Raw genomic sequence first — 21,339 nt, 5'->3', positions numbered from 1 at the left:
TATTATTATTATTATGGCATATGTCATTAGCCATCCAATCTCCCTGTGACAGGATTTTCATTTATTTAAAACAAAGGTAATAACATCTGCCTTACTTGTTATGGGATCATAGGAAATGCTGATGAAGATATTAAATGCCCAGAGAGATCTCTTGGGTCCAGGACTCATTTCCTACTTTGTTCTCTTTTGAGAGCCCCAGGGCTTGGCTAGCCGCCTGCCATGGTCCACTGCCACCCAAGCTCTCTCTGGTGACTCATCCCTTAGGTAATCCTTGAGGAGTGATTTTCAGGATTGCTATCACTACAATTTTAAAAGAGGAAAAAATATAAACCACTTTACACCTGGACACACACACACACACACACACACACACACACACACAGAAATGAAAATGAAATCACAATGAAAATGAAAGTAATCACAAGATTCCTTTTGTACTACTCAGTGTTTATTATATGGCTCAAAGTTGATGTTTAAGGTCTTTCTTTGAAAATTTAAAATTCAGGCAAAGGTAAAGTATTAGGAGGGGAGTGGGGAAGAATAGGAGAGCAGGAGAAGGAGGCAAAATTCTATTGGCCTAGGGCTGGGAAGTTGTCTTGAAGGGAGATGAGGTACAAATGTTTAGATGCTTTGTTTATAAAGGCCAAGCCCCCATGGCATACATCATAGAGTTAAACCTTAGAAGTCCAACCCCCCCCTTCCTCTTTTTTTTCTTTCCCTTTTTATAAGCAATTTTTTTTTATTACTAGGGAATTAGAATTCAGACTCTAAGAATGATCTAATTGCTTTTCCTCACCAAATAATATTGAAGTATCCAAGTATGCCCCATTTCCATGATTAAATTAACATAGAACCTTCTTTTTCTTCTCCCTACTCTTCCCAGGCAGTGAGGATAACCAGATGGGAGGAAAGGGAGATGACTATGAAGGGAAAAGGACTGGTCTGGGGGAGATCTGGATAAAACTGTTTATGATATAAGGGAATATTGTGAGATGTAAAGAGGACTCCTTTGGACTGACTTCTTTTTTTCTTCTGGAGACGTGGAAGCCTAGACAAAGAAACTCTTCCCCTTCAAGCAACCCATTGGGTCAAATCATTCATTTTACAAATGAGGAAACTGAGGACAAGTAACTTATTCAGGCCACACAGCTAATAGGTATTTGAGGTAGGATTCAAACCCAGGTCTATCTTATTCCACGTCCACTATGTGTGTGCACCATGCTTCTTTGTCCATGAGGTGGTGCTGAGATTGTAGCAGAGAAGGCATAGAGACCACATAGAGGCAGTTAGATAAGAGCCTACAGTAAGTATAAAGATCACCATTATCTGCAAGTACTACCAGCTCTACCTGTAGAAACTAGGGCCAAGCAGAATCTCTGTCTTAATATGTGAAATAAACTATGAAACTGGAAAAGAAGATTAAAATTTTGTTAATCAGTAGGGGTCTTTGATGCTAAAAATTCAAATACTGAAAGAGTTTGGAGGGGTCAAAGAGAATCTGAAAGACAAAATCTCAACTTTAGAAGAGTTCATAAAGACCAAATTTTAAAAAAAAATCTCTTCTGCAATATAGTTAGTTATCCAGTTTTTACTTTAAAACCTATAAGGGGGCAACTAGGCGACACAGGGAATAGAGCACTGACTGTATAGTCAAGAGGACCTGAGCTCAAATTTGGCCTCAGACACATATTTACCTAGCTGTGTGACCTTAGGCAAGTCACTTAACCCCACTGCCTTGCAAAAAATAAACAAAAAAATCCATCTCTAGTGAGGTGGAACCGACTCATCCTCTATGGCAGCCTATTCCATTAATCTTATTTGACTCTTTACAGCTTCTATCCACTATTGTATGGAACCTTCTTGTACTGGGGTCCAAGAAAAACAGACCTAGTCCTTTTTACAGGTGAAATCCATGTTCTTACCATGTTCTCCCTAAGTTTCTCTTCTTTAGGATAAAAATAGCCATTTTCTTCAACCAACCATGTGATATGAACTCCTGGTCATCTTCTTCTAGATGGTCTCTAGTATATTAGTGTCTTTCAGGTAACATAGCTAATGCTTCCAAAATACTTTGAAAACTTCAAAGAGCTATATCAATGCTACTTATTATTATTCTTGAAGCAATTAAGTACAGTAGGTAAGAAAGCTTGATCCATGAGTCAGGAAGAACTGAGTAAGTCACTTTGCCACTCTTAGACTCAGTTTCCTCAGCTGCAAAATGGGCATAATATCAATACCTAACTCCCTAGATTATGGCAAGGATCAAATGAATTAATGTATGTAAACTCAAATGCTATGTTAATATGAATTGTCATCATTTTTAGTATTAGCTTCCTAAAATGGTTCCTAAGTTGAACACAGTATATAGATGTATCCTGAGAAGAGCAGTACATGGGACCATAACTTTATCAACATACCTCTTTAATGAAGTACTAATGAATACAGAAGAGCAGAAAATTGAGGTGGACAAATGACCTACCATAATGTCCAACCAATAAAGAGGACAATTGTGACATGACAGGAAATAACCACTGAATTACAGGTTATTATTAACAACAACAACAACAGCAACAACAACAATAATAATAATAATAATAATAATGCCTAACATTTATACAGCACATTAAAGTTTGAAAAGTGCTTTTCATATGACCTTTATACTTCACAAAAACCCTGTGAGTTTGTTAGATTTGGTAAGTACCTAAGAGATCATCTTGTCCAATTCCCTTATTTTACAGATGAAGAAAACCAGGTCTAGAGAATTTAAAATATTTTTCCAAGATCACACAGCTAGTAAGTAGCTTTCTCCAAGTGTATAAAAAATTTGGATAAATTGATCACTTAGGATCACTTGGATAAACAGATCACTTAGGTCTCAGATTTAACATTGCTTTGTCTCTTGGGGGAAAAAGATTGTTGTAGGATGCAATAAAAGATTGTATGTAGCCAGTATAGTAGTCTTTGCTCATAGACATCCTATATAATGGGATCTTCTATTAAGGAATCACATGCTTGGCATAAGACCAGATTCTTATATATTATTCCCTGTACTTACAGCTAATTCAATTAATTCAGAATCTATTTATAGCACTACTCATTTTTAAGAGTCTATTAGATAATTTTTGGGGTAGCTGGGTCAAGGAATAGACAAGTACATTCAATATCCCTGAGAGGTCACAGCTCCTTTCCATACATCCATCTTACCTTGTCTACTGTCATCACTCTTTCTTGTCACTTAATGCAACTCATTCTTGAAATACTTGGGATACTACTGCTAGTGGAATAGGACAGCTGCTACCCATGGCCCTCCTTCAGGCCCTGTGCCCATTGTTGATGCCAAGCAACAAAAACAAACATCAATTTGCTTGAACATAGCCTAGGATGGCTGCTGGGAAAGTAATTTCCAAGTCCAGAGAAAACTCATTTACCCCACCTACATATTAGTAATCTTGTCTAGCAGTATGGTACTTAGCTCGATGATTATACAGTTGTCTAGCCCTGAGGTAACTGAAAATATAAGAATGGCACAGAATACTAGCTAGATGCCCAGACCTCTTTGAAAATAGGTAAACTGATATCATGGACTGACAGAAAAGGAATAGGACAGGAAAATATTTATTATATCCTAAACTATCACTGCAGGCTTTTTTATAATGGTCATTTTTCAGTTCCAGTTAGAAAGCTTTCCCAATTTGTCTTCCAAATTAATTTTTCATACTTTGTCATATCTTTCTCAAGTTTTTTGGACTAACTATAAGTCCCAAATTGTTATATTATTTGAATGTTTGCAAAGTGTATTCTGAATACTTTGTATATGAGGTGGATGGTACAAATAATATTACCTTCACCTTAGAGATGAGAAATAGTGGGACTCAGAGATGAGAAGTTGACTTGCCCAGGTTGATAAATATTGGAGCTGTGACTCAAATAATTTGTCATGACTAAAGACTAGTGGTCTTTCCAGTTAGACCAAGCTATTTTATTTTGTTGTATTTTATTTAGTTCAGGAAGAATTGATTGTGGGGAGCTGAAATTCAGGCCAGGTAATAAAAAAGGGGAATTTGAATTACCCAAGCACAGCCTCACCAAGAGGGGAAGTGAGCTGAGGCCTTTGGACAGAACAAATGATGACAGAGAGAAGAAGTCCTAGAATCCACTTATATATTGAACTTAGTCCTGAATAGTGAATAAGAACTGGGGCAGGAGGTAACTGTGGGTAAGTGATAATAGCAAAATGGAATTCAACATCCAGGTGAGAGACAGAATGATTAAAAAAATCTATCATTCATTTATTTAATTTGGTGGGGGGAGGAACTAAGACAAAATTCAGACAATAGACAAAATAGAAAAGAAAGAGTTTTAAAAGGCACTCTATAGGAAGCATGGATTTTGTTGTTTAAAAACAGTTTTTTGGAAGCTTACAATAAATAGACTTGAGGATCAAAATATCAAGTGTTTGGTCTGGGGGAGGAGTGAACCATGGATGACTAACAGGGGAAAAGACATTTTCCCATAAAGAATAAACCCAGGAGAGGAGAATATTTGGCTAGAGTAGCATGCCAGTATATAAGAGGATTCTAGAATTACCTCTTTCAGAAGCCATCAGCAGGTCCAAGCTAGAAAAACAACAGGCCCAAACATAAATGAGGAGCTCTTTTCAAATGACTCAAAAAACCAATAACAAACCCTTCAAGATAATACTTATGATGTACTTAGTAAAATGCCTATCTTATAGAAGCTGCTTGAGAAATGATTGTGCCCTATTACTTTCCTCCCTTTGAATACCCAAAGAGAAGAAGCCCCGTGGAGAGGGGGACAGCTCAGTGACCATTATGCAGAAGGTTTAATCAGGAAATAACAGAAGATAGTAGAGAATGAATTCTTAACAGGTAAATTTTTCTCAGGACAATATTAGGGAAATTCCCATTCCCAAACTGGCTCTTGAAAGGGACAAGTTGGGGGGACTGTAGCAATTAACTATAAATGCAAAATGCATTCTGACAAAACTAGCAGACAAGGAGACAGGTAAATCACAGGGATCACAGGATAATTTCCACTTAAGAAGTTTGAAAGAATCTATCATAAGTGACTAGGGATCAGTTCTGTGGCCAATCTTATCCCATGTTTTAAATAACTAATTTGTACAGAGAATTCCAAGACTGTAGTTATAAATGGCTATCATTTATTTATCATTTTAAAGTTTTAAAATTGCTTTGCAAATATTATCTCATTTTTATCTCCACAACAATTCTAGGAGAGAGGTACTATTTATCCCATTTTACAGTTGAGAAAACTGAGGCAGGCAGGGTTTAAGTGATTTTCTCAAGGTCCCACAACTAGGCAGTGTCTAAGGCAGAATTTGTAAATCTGTTTTTATCTAAGTATAGTGCTTTATCCACTGAATCATAGAACTACAGAGGACATTAAGCTTCTAAAACAAGTTAAAAAAGAATTAAATCTTTATAATGTTAAAGTCAGAAGGGATCTCTGAGATCTTTGAGATTAGTTCCATCTTCTTAGGTAACTGAGTGGTACAGTGGATAAAGTGCCAGACCTGGAGTCAGGAAGAATCACCATCCTGAGTTCAAATCTTCAAATTCAGCTTCAGACACTTACTAGCCATTTGACCCTGGGCAATTAACTTAATCCTATTGGCCTCAGTTTCCCCATTTGTAAAATGAACTGGAGAAGGACATGGCAAATTCTAATTGGGGTCATAAAGAGTTGAACTATTTCCCAGTTACCCAATGTCAGAGAAATGACTTAAACCCCATCTCATCTGATTTGAATTCTCATGCTCTTTGTGTTATTCTTTGCAATCTGGTCCTTAAATCGATAAAATGTTGCTCAGTGCACCTTCTTAGGGAATCATGGATATTTCCTTGGGGGATCCCACTGTGCTAACAAACATGGAACACAACACTCAGATGTGTCCTACCTTTACATCCCTGGTGCCTGAAGATATAATACCTTGCACATAGAATTATTCTTACTACAAATGTTTGGTGAGTGCTTGCATAGATATTATATTACCACCTGGAACCTCATGTGGACTTCTGGTCATCACACTGAAAGATAGACATAATGGAGGGTGCAGGGTATGCCAAGGAGGGACCCCCAATGCCAGTTCTTCAATGCCAGTTCAAACCCAATGCTAGAGTTCTTCAATTGCAGAAGATTTAGAGAATGATGCAGTACAAATCTTGTTAAATCCTGAAGGAAACAGATAGGGTAATATTATAATGGGGCACGTTGTAGTGGGGAAATATCTTTTATAGGTTGAATTAGATTGCCCCTGAGATATCGTCCAGCTTTCAAATTCTGGGTAAACAAAGCCTGGTATTGTATCTAAATACTATATAAGACAATGCAATAGTATCTAAATACTAGATATTGGAGGCAATATTGGGGACAAAAACTTTAAAGAGATTATTTAGGGCAAAAAATATAGCATCTGATTTCACTCAGCAGATAGCAAGAAATCCTTTACCCTAATAGTGTAATATGGGATATGTGTATGGTATGTGTATATATATATGGATATATACAAATTTTATATTTATATATATATATATATTCTGATACTCTATATTCATCTGCACATATTCTTATTTCTCTTATACATGTATATATACATATACATTCTACTTCCCTCCCACATATGTAATTATGTGCACATATGGCTTCACATGATGTATGTTCATGTGTATAAACATGAGGTGCACATTCCATATTTATATACACATTTTAGTTCTTCCCCCCTCTCTATATATCATATATATGTATATATTTGTAAGCACGCACATATATCCAGCCTATGATTTCATTGTTTTAGAAAACTCCCTTTGCCAATGTAGGTCAGCATCTGCTCTGTAACATCTAGCATTGGAGTTTCCAGCTTCACTGACAGACTTAGTGACTTGGGGTTGTAGAGCCATTCTATGTCTGATGAGCCCAGTGATTCCATCTGAGAGGTCAGAATTCTCCACTACTTCACACTGCCATGTTTCAAATAAATTTGTAGGCACATCCAAGATAAATTATCCACCATAAGGAGGAGCACAGCCAAGCAACTCTGTCATACACACACACACACACACACACACACACACACACACACACACACACACACAGAGGTGCTTCTGTCAGAGACATAAGAACAGGGCTAAAATGAAGGGTAACCTGGGGTTTCGGTCCTCATGGATTTAGGAAACATCTTGATTTCCTGGTCCCAGGGAGAAGTCTCCAAGAGTATCCTATTTGTTTCTCTGTTCTTCAGTTCATAAATCTAGAATTAGAAGGGACTTTTGAGGTCATTTCATACAAGCTCTTCATGTAATAGAAGAAATTGAACCCCCAATAGGTGTAGTGACTTCCAAGATCACATAGGCAGTAAAGGGCAGAGACAGAATCCATCCCTCTTTTTCCTGACCCACAATGACAAAGCAGGTTCTAGGGGGTTGGAAGGGACGCTGGAGAGGCAGAGCAAGGAGAACCAGGTGAGAAGGGCTGTGTTTGCAGGTTCTCCAGTAATGGATGGTGGGGAAGCATCTGGTATGTGCCAGACCCTGAGCTAAGCCTTGTTCAAATCTCATTTCAGTCCCACAACAATACTACTAAGTAGATGCTGTCATTATTTCCATTTTACAATTGAGGAAGCTGAGACAAATGGAGTCAGCTTCCCTGACTCTGGACCCAGGGCTCTGTCCATTAAGCCACCAAACTGCCTCTAGTCAAGAAGGGAAGGTCATAGTTTTCTTGGAGGGTCTCCAGGGACTGAAAGAATTTAAACACCAGCCTATTTGATAGTGATGGTTGTGTGAGATAGGAAGCTAGACATAGAAGCCAGGAAAGGTCTTTGTGGGGTAGACCAGGAAGCTCTGTCTGCTGGATGACTCTCTGACATTCATTCTGTTCTCCTTCCTGGCCCTACAGATTGAGACTTGGGAACAGGAGCAGCTGAACCAGCCTGTCTGCTTTGATTACTGCTGCATAGACCCCTCTCCCTTCCAGCTGGTGGAGCGGACATCCCTGCACAAAGTTAAACCCTACTCACTCCCTTCTTTCCTTGGGTTCAATGTGACTTGTCAGCCCTGGATAAAGATGGCAGAATTATTCATTTGGTGTGGGGGGAGGTGCAGGCAAACTGGCAAAGCCATTGTAGCTTTCCAGGCTTTGGTGGGAGGCATAGAAGGCTGTCCTTTTGGTTTGACCCTAATTCTCTGATCCTTCCACCCAGACTCACACACTGTTCTCACTCCTTGGCCTCCATCTTGCCTATGTGACCAGCATGGGAAAGCTCCGGGGTGTTCTGGCCTTGGAAGAGGTAATGGTGACATGCATCCCATCTCCTTTTGATGGGATGAGACCCAGAATCTGAATTGGGGACAGATGAGGTGACAAGGTTCTAATAAGTTCCTTCAGGCAGATTTCACCCCCTTTCCCTCTCAAACCTCTCCAGGGAGCCTAACTAACCCCACTTCCAATGCTGAAATCCAGAACCCCGACAATCTTGCTGCTATGTTATATGGCCATGGTCCTGAAAGGGACAGAATTTCTCCTAGAGATGCTCTGACAAGTTCATGGGATGATGATTGGGGAGATGACATAGGTCCCAGCATCAGTCAAGGGGAAGGGAAAAAGGGAATGATGTGAACTGATGTTAATTAGAAAAGGGAAAGATGTAGGAATGGGATATTGGTGGATGGACTCATTCCTGTTGCCATCATGAAGTGCTCTTAATGCTATCTCCTTTCTGCCTTATTAGTCTCTGTGTTATTATTATTTTTTCTTTTTCCCATCTCCCTTTCCTTGTCACTGCTCTTCCATCCATGTTTTTTTTTTTTTTATGTGCTTTTCCCTCTTTCATATCTTACTACTCTCTAGTTACAGAAAGCCATTGAAGGGCACACCAAGTCAGGCGTCCAGCTGCGACCCCCACTAGCCAGTTTCCGAAATACTACTACTACCAGAAAGACCCCAGGGGGCCCGCCCCTGCCCTCTGATGGCTGGAACCTTCCAGAAGACAGCACTGGGGGTGGTGATATAGAGGGCACAGTTCCAGCCTATCCTGAAACTCCAGAGTCCCCCTCCCCTGTCCCCTCTGCCTCCCTGGCCCCGCCCCCTGCAGAGGGGGAACTGGAGGAGCTGGAGCTGGGGGGAACCTCAGGCCCCGAAGAGGATCTAACTGACATTTTACAAGGCCCCAGCTTGCGATCCACGGATGAAGAAGATGAGGATGAACTGACCCTTTGATACCTAATCCAGGGACTTCCCCATTTCTAGTGGAGGGGTGTCCCTAAGGAGGGACCTTGTGTTCTCTAATGAAGGTCTAATAGTCTTAAAGGAGGAGTCCAAAACCCATCAGGGAATGCTCAGGATCAGTGCCCAGTCACCTTCATCCTCCCCACCTGAGTCCTGGCCTGGCTGTCTTGGGCCCAAGATTTTCCTATCTTTCCCCTCCCCACCTCTGGGTGTGCTTCAGTTTCCTTGAGGCCAGTCTGAGGGGGCCTGGAAGGGTAAAAGTTCTTTCAAGCTTCTTGTTGAAGAATTAGGGAGAGGGGCCACCTTTGGGAGCCTCTCAATAAACCTACAAACTGCAGAATTCCTTCTTTTGTTAGTGCCTTCTTTCCCCATTCTCTTTGATCCCACCTGCTTTCCATTGGGATTCATGTAGGAATGGAGGGTGTAGATGGGGCATTTTATGTGACTGGGTAAAGAAAGAGAGTCCAAGGATCTTGGCAGGGGGTGCAGCGTGGGGGGGGGGGTCAGAGGAATAAGACTACAAAAATGTATACAGATGATAAGACTGTCCCCTAGGGGACTGCAGAGTAGACCACACTGGGTGCCAACACTTTTTATTCAGATGAAATTTGGTTAAGATGAATGTCCAGGACAACCTTCAAGAAGACATGCCACCAAAGGACTATATGCAATCCAGGGGGAATGTGTAGAGAAGGGGAAAGGAGGCTAGTGTTGCCAGGCAGCCAGCACCAGTCCCCCCAGTCATGTGCCCAAGCTGCATGGTTGTTGTTGTTGTTTTTAAGCACCAGCTGGTACAGCCACCACTTTCTCCCCCACCCACAGTCTCTTTGCAGCATCAGCTGCCTAGTCACCCCTCACATCTTCCTTGGGCAGAGAGCAGGGCAGTCACCTCAATTTACCACATCCCAAAAACTATCTTAGAGGGTCATCCATTCATTTTCCTTTGTGCTGGAAACCACCCTGCACAGCTGTGAGTTACTGAATGTTCAAACTGGAAGGGAATGCAAAGACTTTCCAGTCCAATTCCCCCTCCCATTTTTTTCAAATGAAAAAACAGAAGCTTAAGAAGTTAAATTATTTGCCTAAAGACATGCAACTTTTCTTAATGTCTGGGATACTCACAGAAATCACCTCCAGACACCTATTTTCACCTCCCTTTCTCAGTTTGACTGTCCAGTTGCCACCCTTCCTCAACTAGTGGCTTCTTTCAGTCTCACCCCACCCTTGCCAAATAAGACACAGCCAGAGTCAAAATATGAGACCACATCCTGTTTAGTGCCAATGAACATGATCCCTGGTTCACCCCCAGTAGTACTCTCTGTACCTCCCTAGTATAGAGAAGGGGCTGCAAAATGGAGAGGGGGCTGAGGCAGGAATGGGGAAGACAGAGGGTAGGATATCCACTTCTACCCCCTGTCCACATATATATATACTTCAATACTGAAGTAAGTCTGAGTTTATATAATCTGTAATATCATATATATATATTTATATATAATTCTCTCTTTTGTATATGTCATAGAATCTCTCTTAGGGTTGAAGGGGTAGTCACATTAAGAAAACATGCAAAGAAAAACTGGCCACAAAAGTGCATGTTCCCCAGAGCTGGAAGACAGAAAGTGTAGGATGTGTAAGTCTATGGGGTGAGGTCCTCATTTCCTGCCACCCCCCTCCCCCAAGCATGCCCAGGAAAACTCCCTCCTTCATGGAAGGATAAGGAGGAGGGGAGGGGGTGAAGTGGTGGTAAAGTGAATATTGATTAAAAATGTCCCACTCCCACCCCATCATTAGCAAGAGCAATTTCATTCATAAAAAAAAAAATCAAACAGCCCCAGCTGCTGCAAAACGTGCTGCAAGATCTGGTCCCCCAAAGAAAAGCACCCCAGAAACCCACCCCAAACATCCTCCCTTCTGCACATGCCCCACCCCGCTACAAAAGTCTATAATTAACTCCCCATGCATTTCCCCTCCCACCCTGGCAAAATCAAGGGGCAGATCTTCCTCCTTTCCCCAAGAGTCCTAGTGATCCCAGTCTAGCTCCCTGTCTCCTTTATTATGGTGGGGTGGGGGGTGGGGGGTGCTTGTCGGAATGGCAGATACCTTCCTGCCCGTTGGCCTGCAATGATCCTTTTCTAGCATCCCTGAGCAAGCAATCCTTTAACCAGAGATGAACCACGGTTTGCTCTTATTTTGGAATTTCCTCCCCAGCATGGTTTAACCTTCTTTGAGCCTTCAGCCTCTTGATTTCTTTCCCAATGGCCTTGACTAGAAAGGAACTGCAGAAAATGGACTTCACATAGAGTGGGCCTCTCCCTTCCCCAGAGACCCAAAAGATCAAATATCCATTATGGACCCAGGGACAGAGATGTAGACTTGATCCAGAACAAAAAGGGAAAGATATATTTCTTGATAATGGACTGGGCAGGGAGAAACACTGGATCCTGCCTGGAGAGGAGGATGGAAGACTACTTTTTAGGAGAATAAGAGCAGGGGAAGTTGGGGGGTGGGGAAGCACCTGAAAATGCATTCCTCCTATTGATGCCTCAGTGAGTCTGGCCACTCATTCTCAAATACTTTCTTTTCTAGAAACTGTCGTTCAGGCAAGTCTGATGGCTAAACCCACTCCTACATTTCCCTCCCCCTGCCCCAGATGTGTAATTGGATGTGTCTCCCTTTCTTCTCCAAGCCCTCCAACCCCAGAGAAGGCAGCTAGATCAGGTTCCAGTGCTTGGTGGAAGGGTCTAGTCACACAATGGGCAGAAAACTCCAAGCCCCCGATTCCATTGGATAAGCAGAAGGATCTAATAGGCAACTCTGCTGTGGACCAGGTCTAGGGCAACTGGAAAGAGCAATTCCCCAAAGGTAGCAGGCCATCTAACACCCAGGAGGACTGTCACTTGAGGAACAGGGGGAGAGGGAGAATGGGGGAAGCATGGTACCCTAATTCATTGCTTAGACTCCTCCTTAGGGTACCTCCTTTTGCCCAGGATTTACATAACGAGTGGCACATTACCAATATGGAGGGATATGTCAGTACAGAAGGGAGATATAGGAGGGCATAGTCCATTTTTATCATCTGTCCAGTCCCCTGGTAGCTGCCTCATTCTCCACTCCTCCCCTTTAGGTCTCTCTACTCTCTATTAAAGCCCTGGTGTTCTAGAGTTCAGACTGGTCCCACAGAAGATTTGAAGGGTCCCAGAGCAATCTAATCACTGGGGATATAAGAGAATGTTGATTTCTAGAGTTTGTGCCATATCATCTGACCCCCCACCTCTGATGGGAGACACTTGACCTCCTGCCCATCAGCCTGGAGTGGGAAAGGGTTAAGCCATATTAATAGCACCCTATGCTAGATGAAGAGGCAGAATCGCCAAGTGGACTGCCTCCATCCCCCACAAATGATCCCACTCTGGGTTGGATACTAGGACTCCCCAAAGCCCCACCATCTCTCTCATCCCTGAGTCCCCAAGAAGATATAAAAATGTAGAAAAGGCAAAGAGAAAAGTGTAAACAACTCCAGAGAAGAGAGGAGAATGGATAGGGGACACAGCCCCAAAGCTCAGCCCCCTTGCTAGGGCACCTGAATCATTATACTGAGGCCATGACCCACTTTTCTGCCCACAGGTGGGCTCCCTAGGTAGAAGTCAGGGGGCAAGGAGGATGGGGATGGAAGAAGAGAAGGCTGACACTGAAGGCCAATCAATGCCACAGTCACCAACCCAGTTAGGGCAAGCCTTAGAACCTTAGGATCACCTCTCTGACCAAAGCATGTTCTACATCCCAGATGCCAAGCCAGATCCAGCAGGTGATACTGCTATCACAGGACAAGTTCTTGACCTCTACAATGATGTCCTTTTTACCTGGATGAATCACAACTGGATATGTCCAAGTGTCCTGGCAAATGCATTATTGATCTTCAACCTCTTCCTGATGGCAGTTTCTTTATCCTGGTATCACGTTTCTTCCAAGGAGAGAGCCACACAGCCATTAGCAAGATAGGAACCCTCTCTCTAGGTAGCTTTTGCACTCACTTTAAAAGTGTGCCCCTTGAAGAGTATCTACCATAACCATGGTCAAATGCTCAGGTGATCTGGTCCTTAGGATTAGAATAAGCTGGGACATGGCCACAATGAACAGAGTCTTGAAGAATAAGCCATACTGGGACGGTGGCAAGGAGGCATCTAGGCATCCAAGAGCCCAGACCTGGAAGACTAAATGAAAGGAAATGAAGAATTGAGGTCCAATCTTTATCCACAGGTTTTCTATCCTAATCCAGTCTCTACCATCCACAGACATTGTCTCCATCTCCATTGCCACAGGCTTTAGCTACTTTATGGATAAGTGTTTGCAGGCCCCATGTACCATAGTCACAGCCTTGGTATTATCTGCTCCATAACCATATAGCTGTGTCTCTGTCTCAATTATCAGCCCCATAGTCTCTGGATCTTAAGCAGGGATAATTTCTTTCCTGATGCCCTCCATCGCTGGGGTCATTGGGGACTCCTGGGTCCCTTACTGCTCTATGACCCTGAATTGGCTGTACTGTTCCCCTTTACCCTTAGGATATTTGATGCAGCCATGCCCCTCTAGTAAAATTGGGGAGGGGAAAGGCAGGAGCACATAGATGAGCCAACTAATTGTTGGCCTCTCCCTCCTCCTCATCAAAAGACTGTACCCCTGAGGATGTAACGTCTGATACTTTCCGACTGAGGGCAGCAGATGCCTCAGGTTCTTCTCTTGGGGACAGTGACTCCAGATCCCGGCATCCAGCATCTTCCTCCTCCTCAGCTGGCATATGCCTCTTCTCAGGTAAATCCCTTGCTTGGTCCATTCCACCCACTCCTGGAACCCAGTCAGCGTCTCCTCCCAGTAAGGGTTGGGGACCCTGGGATGAGTGCCCAGGTGGAAGTTGGGAAGGCCCTCCTTCATGCAGACTGGGCTGGGAGTCATCAAAGGCTTGACCAAGGTAGGAACCAGTGGCTGGAGAGGCTATGAGAGACTGGTCACTTGCCTCCCAGGCATCTGAAGAACCCAAGCAGTACATGCCTTGGGATACATAGGAATGTGGCCATCCATCCAATGGGGCCTGGGCTAAGGCATCTGTGAAGAGAAAGATATAAGAGGAGGAGGTCACACAGGACATAGGCAAGCAGCTAGATTATATGGGGAAATCCTGGGGCAATGGGTGGTAGAAAGGACTGGAAGAACTAAAATGTCTATTGTGGTCTGGGCAGAAATGACAAGACTTGGGAGATCTTAGGAACCAGGAAGAGGTTCTGATCTTTAAGAAATAGGATCCCTGAAGCTTCCTCTCACCTTGACTTTCCATCAGTTCTTGGTAGTTATCACTGTAGTTGCAGCCCATTGGCTCCTGGGTAGAATTAACACTCATATCTTCACCATCCATGGAAGACCAAGCCATGAGAGTGGCCTCAGAGATAGCAAACTGTTCCATGACCCCTGGGGAAGAAATAGGATGAGTTATAGGAAACACTTCAAACCAAAGACATAAACTAGGGATAAAAATAAAGAAAAATTCCTAGGTGTTGCAATTGAAAATTTCTAAGTGAAAAGGGTAGAGGTCTTCTGGTAAGGGGGTCCCTGAAGACAAGAAAATTGGAACCAAGGGGAATTTCCAGGGAGATGTATTTGAGGAATTGGGAATGGGGATAATTAAATGTTCATGTTTGACTGTTTCTAGGAAAAAGGATTGGAGAATTTCTATAAGAAGCTCCTAACAGATCACAATTCAAGGTCTTCTTTAGGGACCAGTGAGATTAGGGGTGTGACTCTAAGTAAAATTGTAAAGGGGAAACTTAATTTTTCTAGGTTCAAGTTTGTCAATAAATCAACTTTCCTCTTATATTAGTATTATCATGTCCTCCATATTCTCCTTGACCCAACATTGCTAAGACTGCTCCTTCCTCAGTCAGAGCCCTGCCATATAGCTTGTCATTCTGGTACATCCTCTCCAGTAGTTGCTCCAGAATTCCTCACCAAGGATCACAGAAATGTAAGACTAGAAAGGATTTTAGAGATTATTTCATCTAATATCTCCATCTTGCAGAGGAAAAAAACTGAGATGTAGAGATAAAGTGACTTTCTGAAGGAGATAATACAGCTAGTAAAGTACATAGTGATGATTCAAACCTGATTTCATTGCTAACTAAAACTTGCCTGTCCTGTATCTCATATACCCTTAGGGCCTTACCCCCATTACTTGTCAGAGCTAGTTATTGTTAAACTTATTTGTGGCAATGCACTAATAGATGAAGGAACACCACCATTTTCCTGTCTCCTTGGTTAACATGTGATATAGCCTTCTGGGACCGACCTTAGTCTTTATAGATATAGGGCATTGAGGAAGTCATATGGAAGGAATGTGAGACCAGAAAGAGAAATATTCTAGGGTAAATAGGCACTCAAATCCCAAATAATTCTGTCTGCATAGAATCAGCCCCAGTATGAGAGGACTTGAGTTTGAGAGGTCAAGCGAGTTGACTGAGGAGGTCAAAGACTGGGGATGATGATACCTGCAAGGAATCGAGCCTCCTTCTCGCCATCACTGAGGTCAGAGTAGGCATCTGTATCCCTTCGGACAGACTCATGACTGTGTTGTGGTTGAGCAGCTGGAGTCTTCCCCCAGCCCTGCCATTCGATCATATGGGCCACTCGACCTTGTCCCATGGCTGTAGGCTTTGTCACGTGGTCCTTCATGCTACGTGAAATCCCTAAGAAGCCAAAGGTACCCATTCCCTCCAGGCTATTACCCAGGCCCCTAGTCAGACCCTCCAAACCACCCATAATCCATGACCCTCCAACCCATGAAGCCTAATTACATAGGACTATATCAGGGTGCTGCCAATGAGGGATAATTTCTCAAAGGGCAATAAGAATTGGTAGAAGACTCAGAGGGAGAGCTAGAAGCAAAAATAGGGATAGTACTGGGAGAAAATGGACAGAGGAAGCAATAGGTGCCAAGGGTAAAGAGACATATGGTTGTTGGGGGAACGGTTCCTTGTGTATGAGTCTCAGACTGGGGTCTCACCTGAGAAAGATGACTTGGCCAAGGCCCCAATACCATAGGCATTGGAGTTCCGCTTAAGCTTGGGAAGGATGGAGGTTGTGTCCTCCATGGAAAGCTGGGAGAGGGTGCAGAGAAACAACGACAACGACAACAACGACAAAACAACTCACATTTATATAGTGCTTTCAGGGTTATACAGTGACTTTCAAAATCCTGTGTTGTAGGTAGTACAGATATTATTATTCACATTTTACAAGTGAAGACACTGAAATTCAAGAAAATTTAATGACATTTCCAAGTCACATAATGAATAAGTTCTGGTGCCAGACAAGGCTGTCTCTGTCTGTGTATGTCAGGGATGTGGGTATGTGAAATGGAGAGTATCTAGTAGAAGGAAGATAAGACTGAGGGGTTTAGGTGAAAGAGGTTAGGGAGAAGAGATTTTTTTCCAGGAATCCAAATAAAGTGTTTTTCTAAACTAAAAGGTAGAGTATGTGTGTGTGTGTGTTTATTTATGCATGAGGGTGTGTATTCCAGATCATGTGAAAGACTGAGCCAAATAGAGAATGGATAAAGGGGAGGGGCTAAGTAGTGAAAGAAAGGAAAAATTTTGGAAATAGAGAGCCTTACTATTGGAGTGACAGGACTAGAGAGAGAGAGAGAGAGAGAGAGAGAGTGGGGTCATAGATAGGAGTTGGAAGGATATAGAGGGATATAGATTCCCATGTTTCTCTGTGGAATCCAGTAAAACTAGAACTCAAGAATCCTGGTTCTAACTGGGCTGTGGATCATAGGAGTGGAAAGGGGAGAGGTAGGGTTACCCTGCTCTCATATTGGAGGAGGAAAATGAGAGGGAAGCTAGGAGGGAAGAGGGTTAGGCCAGGGAGACTCCAGGACAAGTACTTACATTGATGCCATCCCAGGAGAAATCTGTTCGAGTTTGCTGTGAGGAGACACAATAAGAAAGCACATTGTTTGAAGAGTTGCTAGTGAGGGCTGTAGAATATTCCTTCCATAGAGATCCCTTTTCACTGCATAACAGGGTCACTTATGTGTGGTGAAAAGGGACTGAGTCTTAATTCTAAGATGATAGTCTGGGATCCCTGGGGAGAGATATCGGATTATTCCTGGAGAGGTAGCAATCTAGAGGATTGGCAGGGTAACAACTGGTGAATTCTTGGGCAAAGGTATGGAATTTCTTAGGTCAGACCTAGGAAGAGGGGTAGGAAACTATATAGGGACAAAGGATGAATCTCAGAGGGGCCTGGAGATATAAAGGAAGTCCATGGTAGGTAGGGAACATTTGGGGTGGGGTTGGGGTGGGGTGAAGGCCTCACCTCAGTGGATGGCCGGTGGATGCTACTCCCATGCAGGGAGCTGGTGCTGTCCATGTTGATTTGGTCAACATCCTTCAGACCTTTCCAATCCACTGCAATCACCTCATTCCCTAGAGGCAGCCAGGGGCCAAAACTCAGCCTCTAGCCCCCCATACTCCATCTGGCACCACCACTGAATCTATTCTAGGTGTCAGCTCAGCCCCACTTCTGTAGAAAGGTTCAGAGTCCCCATTTCAACAAGCTTCCTTCTTCCCCCACCCCAAACCCAAGCTGGAAAAACTGCCTACAATCCCCATCCTCTCTCTCTCTCTCTCTCTCTCTCTCTCTCTCTCTCTCTCTCTCTCTCTCTCTCTCTCTCTCTCGTGTTCTATTTCATTATTCATTTACTATCCTTATTCCTCCCAACATTTGATGGTAATAATAGTAATAATAACAAGCCAAATTTGAGCTTCAGAGGAACTAAACAGAGTCCCTGCACTATCATAAATCAAAGAGAAAACTTTCCATTGGCTACTTTTTTTACCCAGTAGGGGGTTACTAGTGAGGTGAACACAGAAATGAGGTGGTCAGTGCAAAGGATAGGATAGAAGGGTTTAGCCTGAGCTCAGGGAAGGGAGGATGAAGCTATTAATGAGGAATGGGATTTAGAATGGAAGAAAGTTAAGGGTTGGAGGGGAAAGGGAAGCCCTGAAGGAAGCACAGGGACACTAGAGGAAGGAAGGAGTTGGAAACTGTGTATGGAGAACCAAAGTTCCTCCTTATCTGAGATGCCCTGTTTGGAGAAATCAGTGGGGTGACTGGAAATAAGTCTCGGTAAAGAAGTTATCTGGAGCTCTCATATTACCATTGGGACCCCCTAGTTGGGAAAGGCCTCAGGAGAAAAGAAAATATTCAGTTTAAAATAGTAGTTGATATAACTTGCATAGGATGGGGTTATTGGCAAAAAAAAAAAGACTGTAAGAAGAGCTGAGACCTTTGGGTAGTGATAGAAACATGGGGGGGGGTTTTCTGTGTGTGTTTGTGTGTGTGTTTGTGTGACTGGGTGTCTGTGTGTAGAGGGATAGGGAAGGTAGTGGGTCCAAAAAGCAAAAGAGCCCGACTAGTAGTGGAGGGTAGGGAAAAGCAATAGGCAGCCGAGGGGAGTAAGAGAGAATTTGGGTTGGCTTGGAGGCCCAGAGATATGCTGGATGGTGTAGGGATCCTTAGGGGCGGGGAAAGTGGAAGAGAAAGAGAAGGGGAGGTTGAATTTGTAGCAATAGGGAAAGCTGAGTCAGAGATGTGGGGGGCAGAAAGGGGAGGGATAGGGAGAGGAGGTGAGAGTAGAGGAGGAGGGGGTATCCATGGAAATGAATAAGGTTTCAAAGAAACCAGGCTTCTGGACAGTGAGAATGTGAGCAATATTGAGAATTATTGTCTCAGCCTGAGGTTACTGAGGGGTGTAAGTAGGCAAAGTTGGGAATTGGGTGAGAACAATTTTAGAGGTTGAGTAAGAGGGTTAGGTTGAACTGCCAAACTGTGTGAAGGCTATGGGGGCAGTTGTCCTGGGATCTCTCTAGTCCAGACAGAAGCAAAGGGGAGGGAGAGAGTAGAAGGAGCCTTCCTCTTCAACATCCCGCCCCCTGAAACCAGGTAAATAAAGTCAGGGTCCCAGCCAAGCTGCCCCCTCACCACCTCTTTTCTCGAGTTTTCCTCTGGTTTCCTCACTCCCCGTTCCTCTCTGCAAGCCACAGGCCACCTCTCCCTTCCCTACACTTCTTCCCAGGCCCGTTCCCCTAGGACGGGGAAGCCACCCACCTCCCTCAGTTACCGAGTCCCCACGGCTGATCCCGCCCCCGCCCCGGAGGAAAATGCACGTGAACAAAGCAAATCTGGAGGAGGAAAAAAAAAGGCAGAAGAGAGGGAAAGACAAGGAGGAGGCAAAACCGAGGGAGGCAGATGGAAGGGAGGGGAGAAGCAAAGGGGGTGGGGGAGAAGCCCAAAGACGCTCGGAGAAACTGAGACAGGAGCCCGAGGGGAGACGGCAGTGGAAGAAGAGACTGACAAGGAGGAGATGGATAGAAGGAGGCAGGGGGAGAAAGGGAGGCTCGGGGGATGGAGAGATGAGCAAACAGGGGTTGTAGGGATGGAATGGGAGGTGGCAGAGGGATGGGGCTAGGAACAGAGGCTTTGGGAGGAGCTGGAGGATGAGAAGGAGAAACAGATGGAGAATGAAGTGAAAGAAGGGTGGCAAAGAGGAGGGCGAGGTGAGGGATGGAGAGAGGAATGGAGGCACCGGGGCACGGAAGGCAAGAAGGATGGAGAGAGGGATGAAGGGGGCGCAGAGGAGCGAGATGGGGGAGGGGGAGGCTGAGGGGCTGAGGCCAGCCCCCCGCCCCCTCCCCCGCCGCGGTACCCACCCACAGTCCGGGAGCCGATGCAGCCCATGACTCCGGGGGGCCGGGGCCGGGGCCCTCACAGGCGCTGGGCGGGCGCTGGGGGGAGCACCCGGGGCCGTGCCGCCGCCCCAGCCGCTCTGCAGCGCCGCCGCCGTCTTCTCTGGGCTCCGGCTCCGCTCCCCCCTCCCTTCTCCTCCATCCCTCCCTCCAGCAACCTCCGGCGCTGCTGCCGCGGCTGCTGCTGCTGCTGATGCCGCCGCCGCCGCCGCCGCTCCCCCCCGCCCCGGCCCGGCTCGCCTCGGCTCCCTCAGCCAGGGGAGGGGGTGGCCCGAGGATTGGCTGCTCCCGGGCGCTCCCCGCCCCCTGCCCCCTCCCGGCTACCTGCACCCGCATTCACGCTCCTGCTTTCCCTTCGGGCTCCACGCTCGCTCGAGCCCCCCTTTGGATGCCTGTGCCTCGGGCTCTCCCATTCTTCCACGTTGGCAGCCCGTGGTCTTGCTGCCCATCCTTCCTGCAGGCCCCCTGCCCAGCTTGGAGGGTGGGTGGGGAATCGCGCCAAGGGGCATGTAGCGCACGTTGAAGTGTTGCTTGATTCATTGTGGGAGTGGAGAGAGATGCTGGGGGTGGGGGGTCGTGATCAAGGGCCTCACCCCCAGGTTTCCAGACATTCCCGGGACCTGTACCCAAGGTTAACGAGCTAGCATCGCATTCTATTGTTCATTCCTGGCTCCGTCTGGGTTAGCTTTGTCTGCTAACAAGATTAAGCGTGGGAGAGCAGGGCTGACGCTGACTTTTACCATTCCATAAGCATTTATGGACTGATCAGCCACCCCAAGTCCGAGGAGAAAGGGCGAGAAAGAGGGGGATAATCCAACTTCAGGGCTCTGCTTCGTGTGTGCTTGGGAGACGGGAGGGATGGGACCCACATTTATTAGGGTATATGGAAGGGAATTCAAACCAGAACTGGATAGGGTGGGAAAGTGAAGTGTATTAGAAATTTGTTGAATGACTTTTGTAACTCATGAAAACACATATCCTTATCTCCTTACAGCGTAAAGATGGCATTCCAGATCCCTACCCTCTTTCTACTATACATATATATATATATATATATATATATATATATATATATATATATATAATATATATACACATATATATGTATATATATATATACATATATATGTACTTTTACCCTATTTCATCAATCCAGCATAGAGACTCGTTAGAGCTTTATTGTCCTTCAATGTTGCTCTTATTTAGAATATTGTAATAATAACAAGAATGTAGTAAAAACAAATATAAAAAGGTTTGCAAAGTACTTTGTGCAGTTCCA

General features: G+C 44.5%; 2 protein-coding genes across 7 annotated transcripts in view; one reads left to right on the top strand and one right to left on the bottom strand.

The window, feature by feature from the left end:
- CLCN1 (chloride voltage-gated channel 1) overlaps positions 1 to 9,614 on the top strand; it is a 38,118-nt gene extending 28,504 nt beyond the window's left edge. For 3 of the 5 annotated variants that reach the window (XM_074193490.1, XM_074193491.1, XM_074193492.1), the window contains 3 exons: positions 7,936 to 8,040; positions 8,240 to 8,326; positions 8,887 to 9,614. In XM_074193490.1, coding sequence (XP_074049591.1) covers positions 7,936 to 8,040; positions 8,240 to 8,326; positions 8,887 to 9,255 — 561 coding nt within the window. In that variant the 3' untranslated portion in view covers positions 9,256 to 9,614. Of the gene's footprint in view, positions 1 to 4,791; positions 4,890 to 7,935; positions 8,116 to 8,239; positions 8,327 to 8,886 lie in introns of those variants that run through there. The other 2 variants (XR_012470052.1, XR_012470053.1) reach the window with 2 other exon arrangements.
- Positions 9,615 to 11,164: 1,550 nt separating this feature from the next.
- Positions 11,165 to 20,228, bottom strand: FAM131B (family with sequence similarity 131 member B). Of its 2 annotated transcripts, XM_074193488.1 has the most exons (7): positions 20,025 to 20,228; positions 17,629 to 17,738; positions 17,199 to 17,234; positions 16,313 to 16,406; positions 15,798 to 15,995; positions 14,581 to 14,724; positions 11,165 to 14,364 (listed from the first exon to the last, which is right to left on the bottom strand). In XM_074193488.1, exons 1-7 carry the CDS (start codon positions 20,050 to 20,052, stop codon positions 13,898 to 13,900), a joined length of 1,077 nt encoding a protein of 358 aa, XP_074049589.1. In that variant the 5' UTR covers positions 20,053 to 20,228; the 3' UTR covers positions 11,165 to 13,897. The 2 variants fall into 2 exon arrangements, with proteins under 2 accessions (XP_074049589.1, XP_074049590.1); XM_074193489.1 differs by lacking the exons at positions 16,313 to 16,406; positions 20,025 to 20,228 and having other exon boundaries at positions 17,629 to 17,683.
- Positions 20,229 to 21,339: the final 1,111 nt, after the last annotated feature.

Source organism: Macrotis lagotis, chromosome 7 (assembly GCF_037893015.1).
Source record: "Macrotis lagotis isolate mMagLag1 chromosome 7, bilby.v1.9.chrom.fasta, whole genome shotgun sequence".
Classification (NCBI taxonomy): Eukaryota; Metazoa; Chordata; class Mammalia; order Peramelemorphia; family Peramelidae; genus Macrotis; species Macrotis lagotis.
The sequence above is the reverse complement of the archived record's forward strand: the minus strand, read 5'-3'. Positions and strand labels throughout refer to the sequence as shown.

What these genes read in the sequence shown, in the direction of transcription:
- FAM131B (XM_074193488.1), bottom strand. Translation starts at nt 20,052, where the DNA reads ATGGGCTGCATCGGCTCCCGGACTGTGG. An exon ending in TCCACCGGCCATCCACTGAG is followed by an intron (nt 17,235 to 17,628) that starts GTGAGGCCTTCA and finishes GTCTCCTCACAG; the next exon opens with CAAACTCGAACAGATTTCTC. An exon ending in TCTCCTGGGATGGCATCAAT is followed by an intron (nt 16,407 to 17,198) that starts GTAAGTACTTGT and finishes ACCCTCTCCCAG; the next exon opens with CTTTCCATGGAGGACACAAC.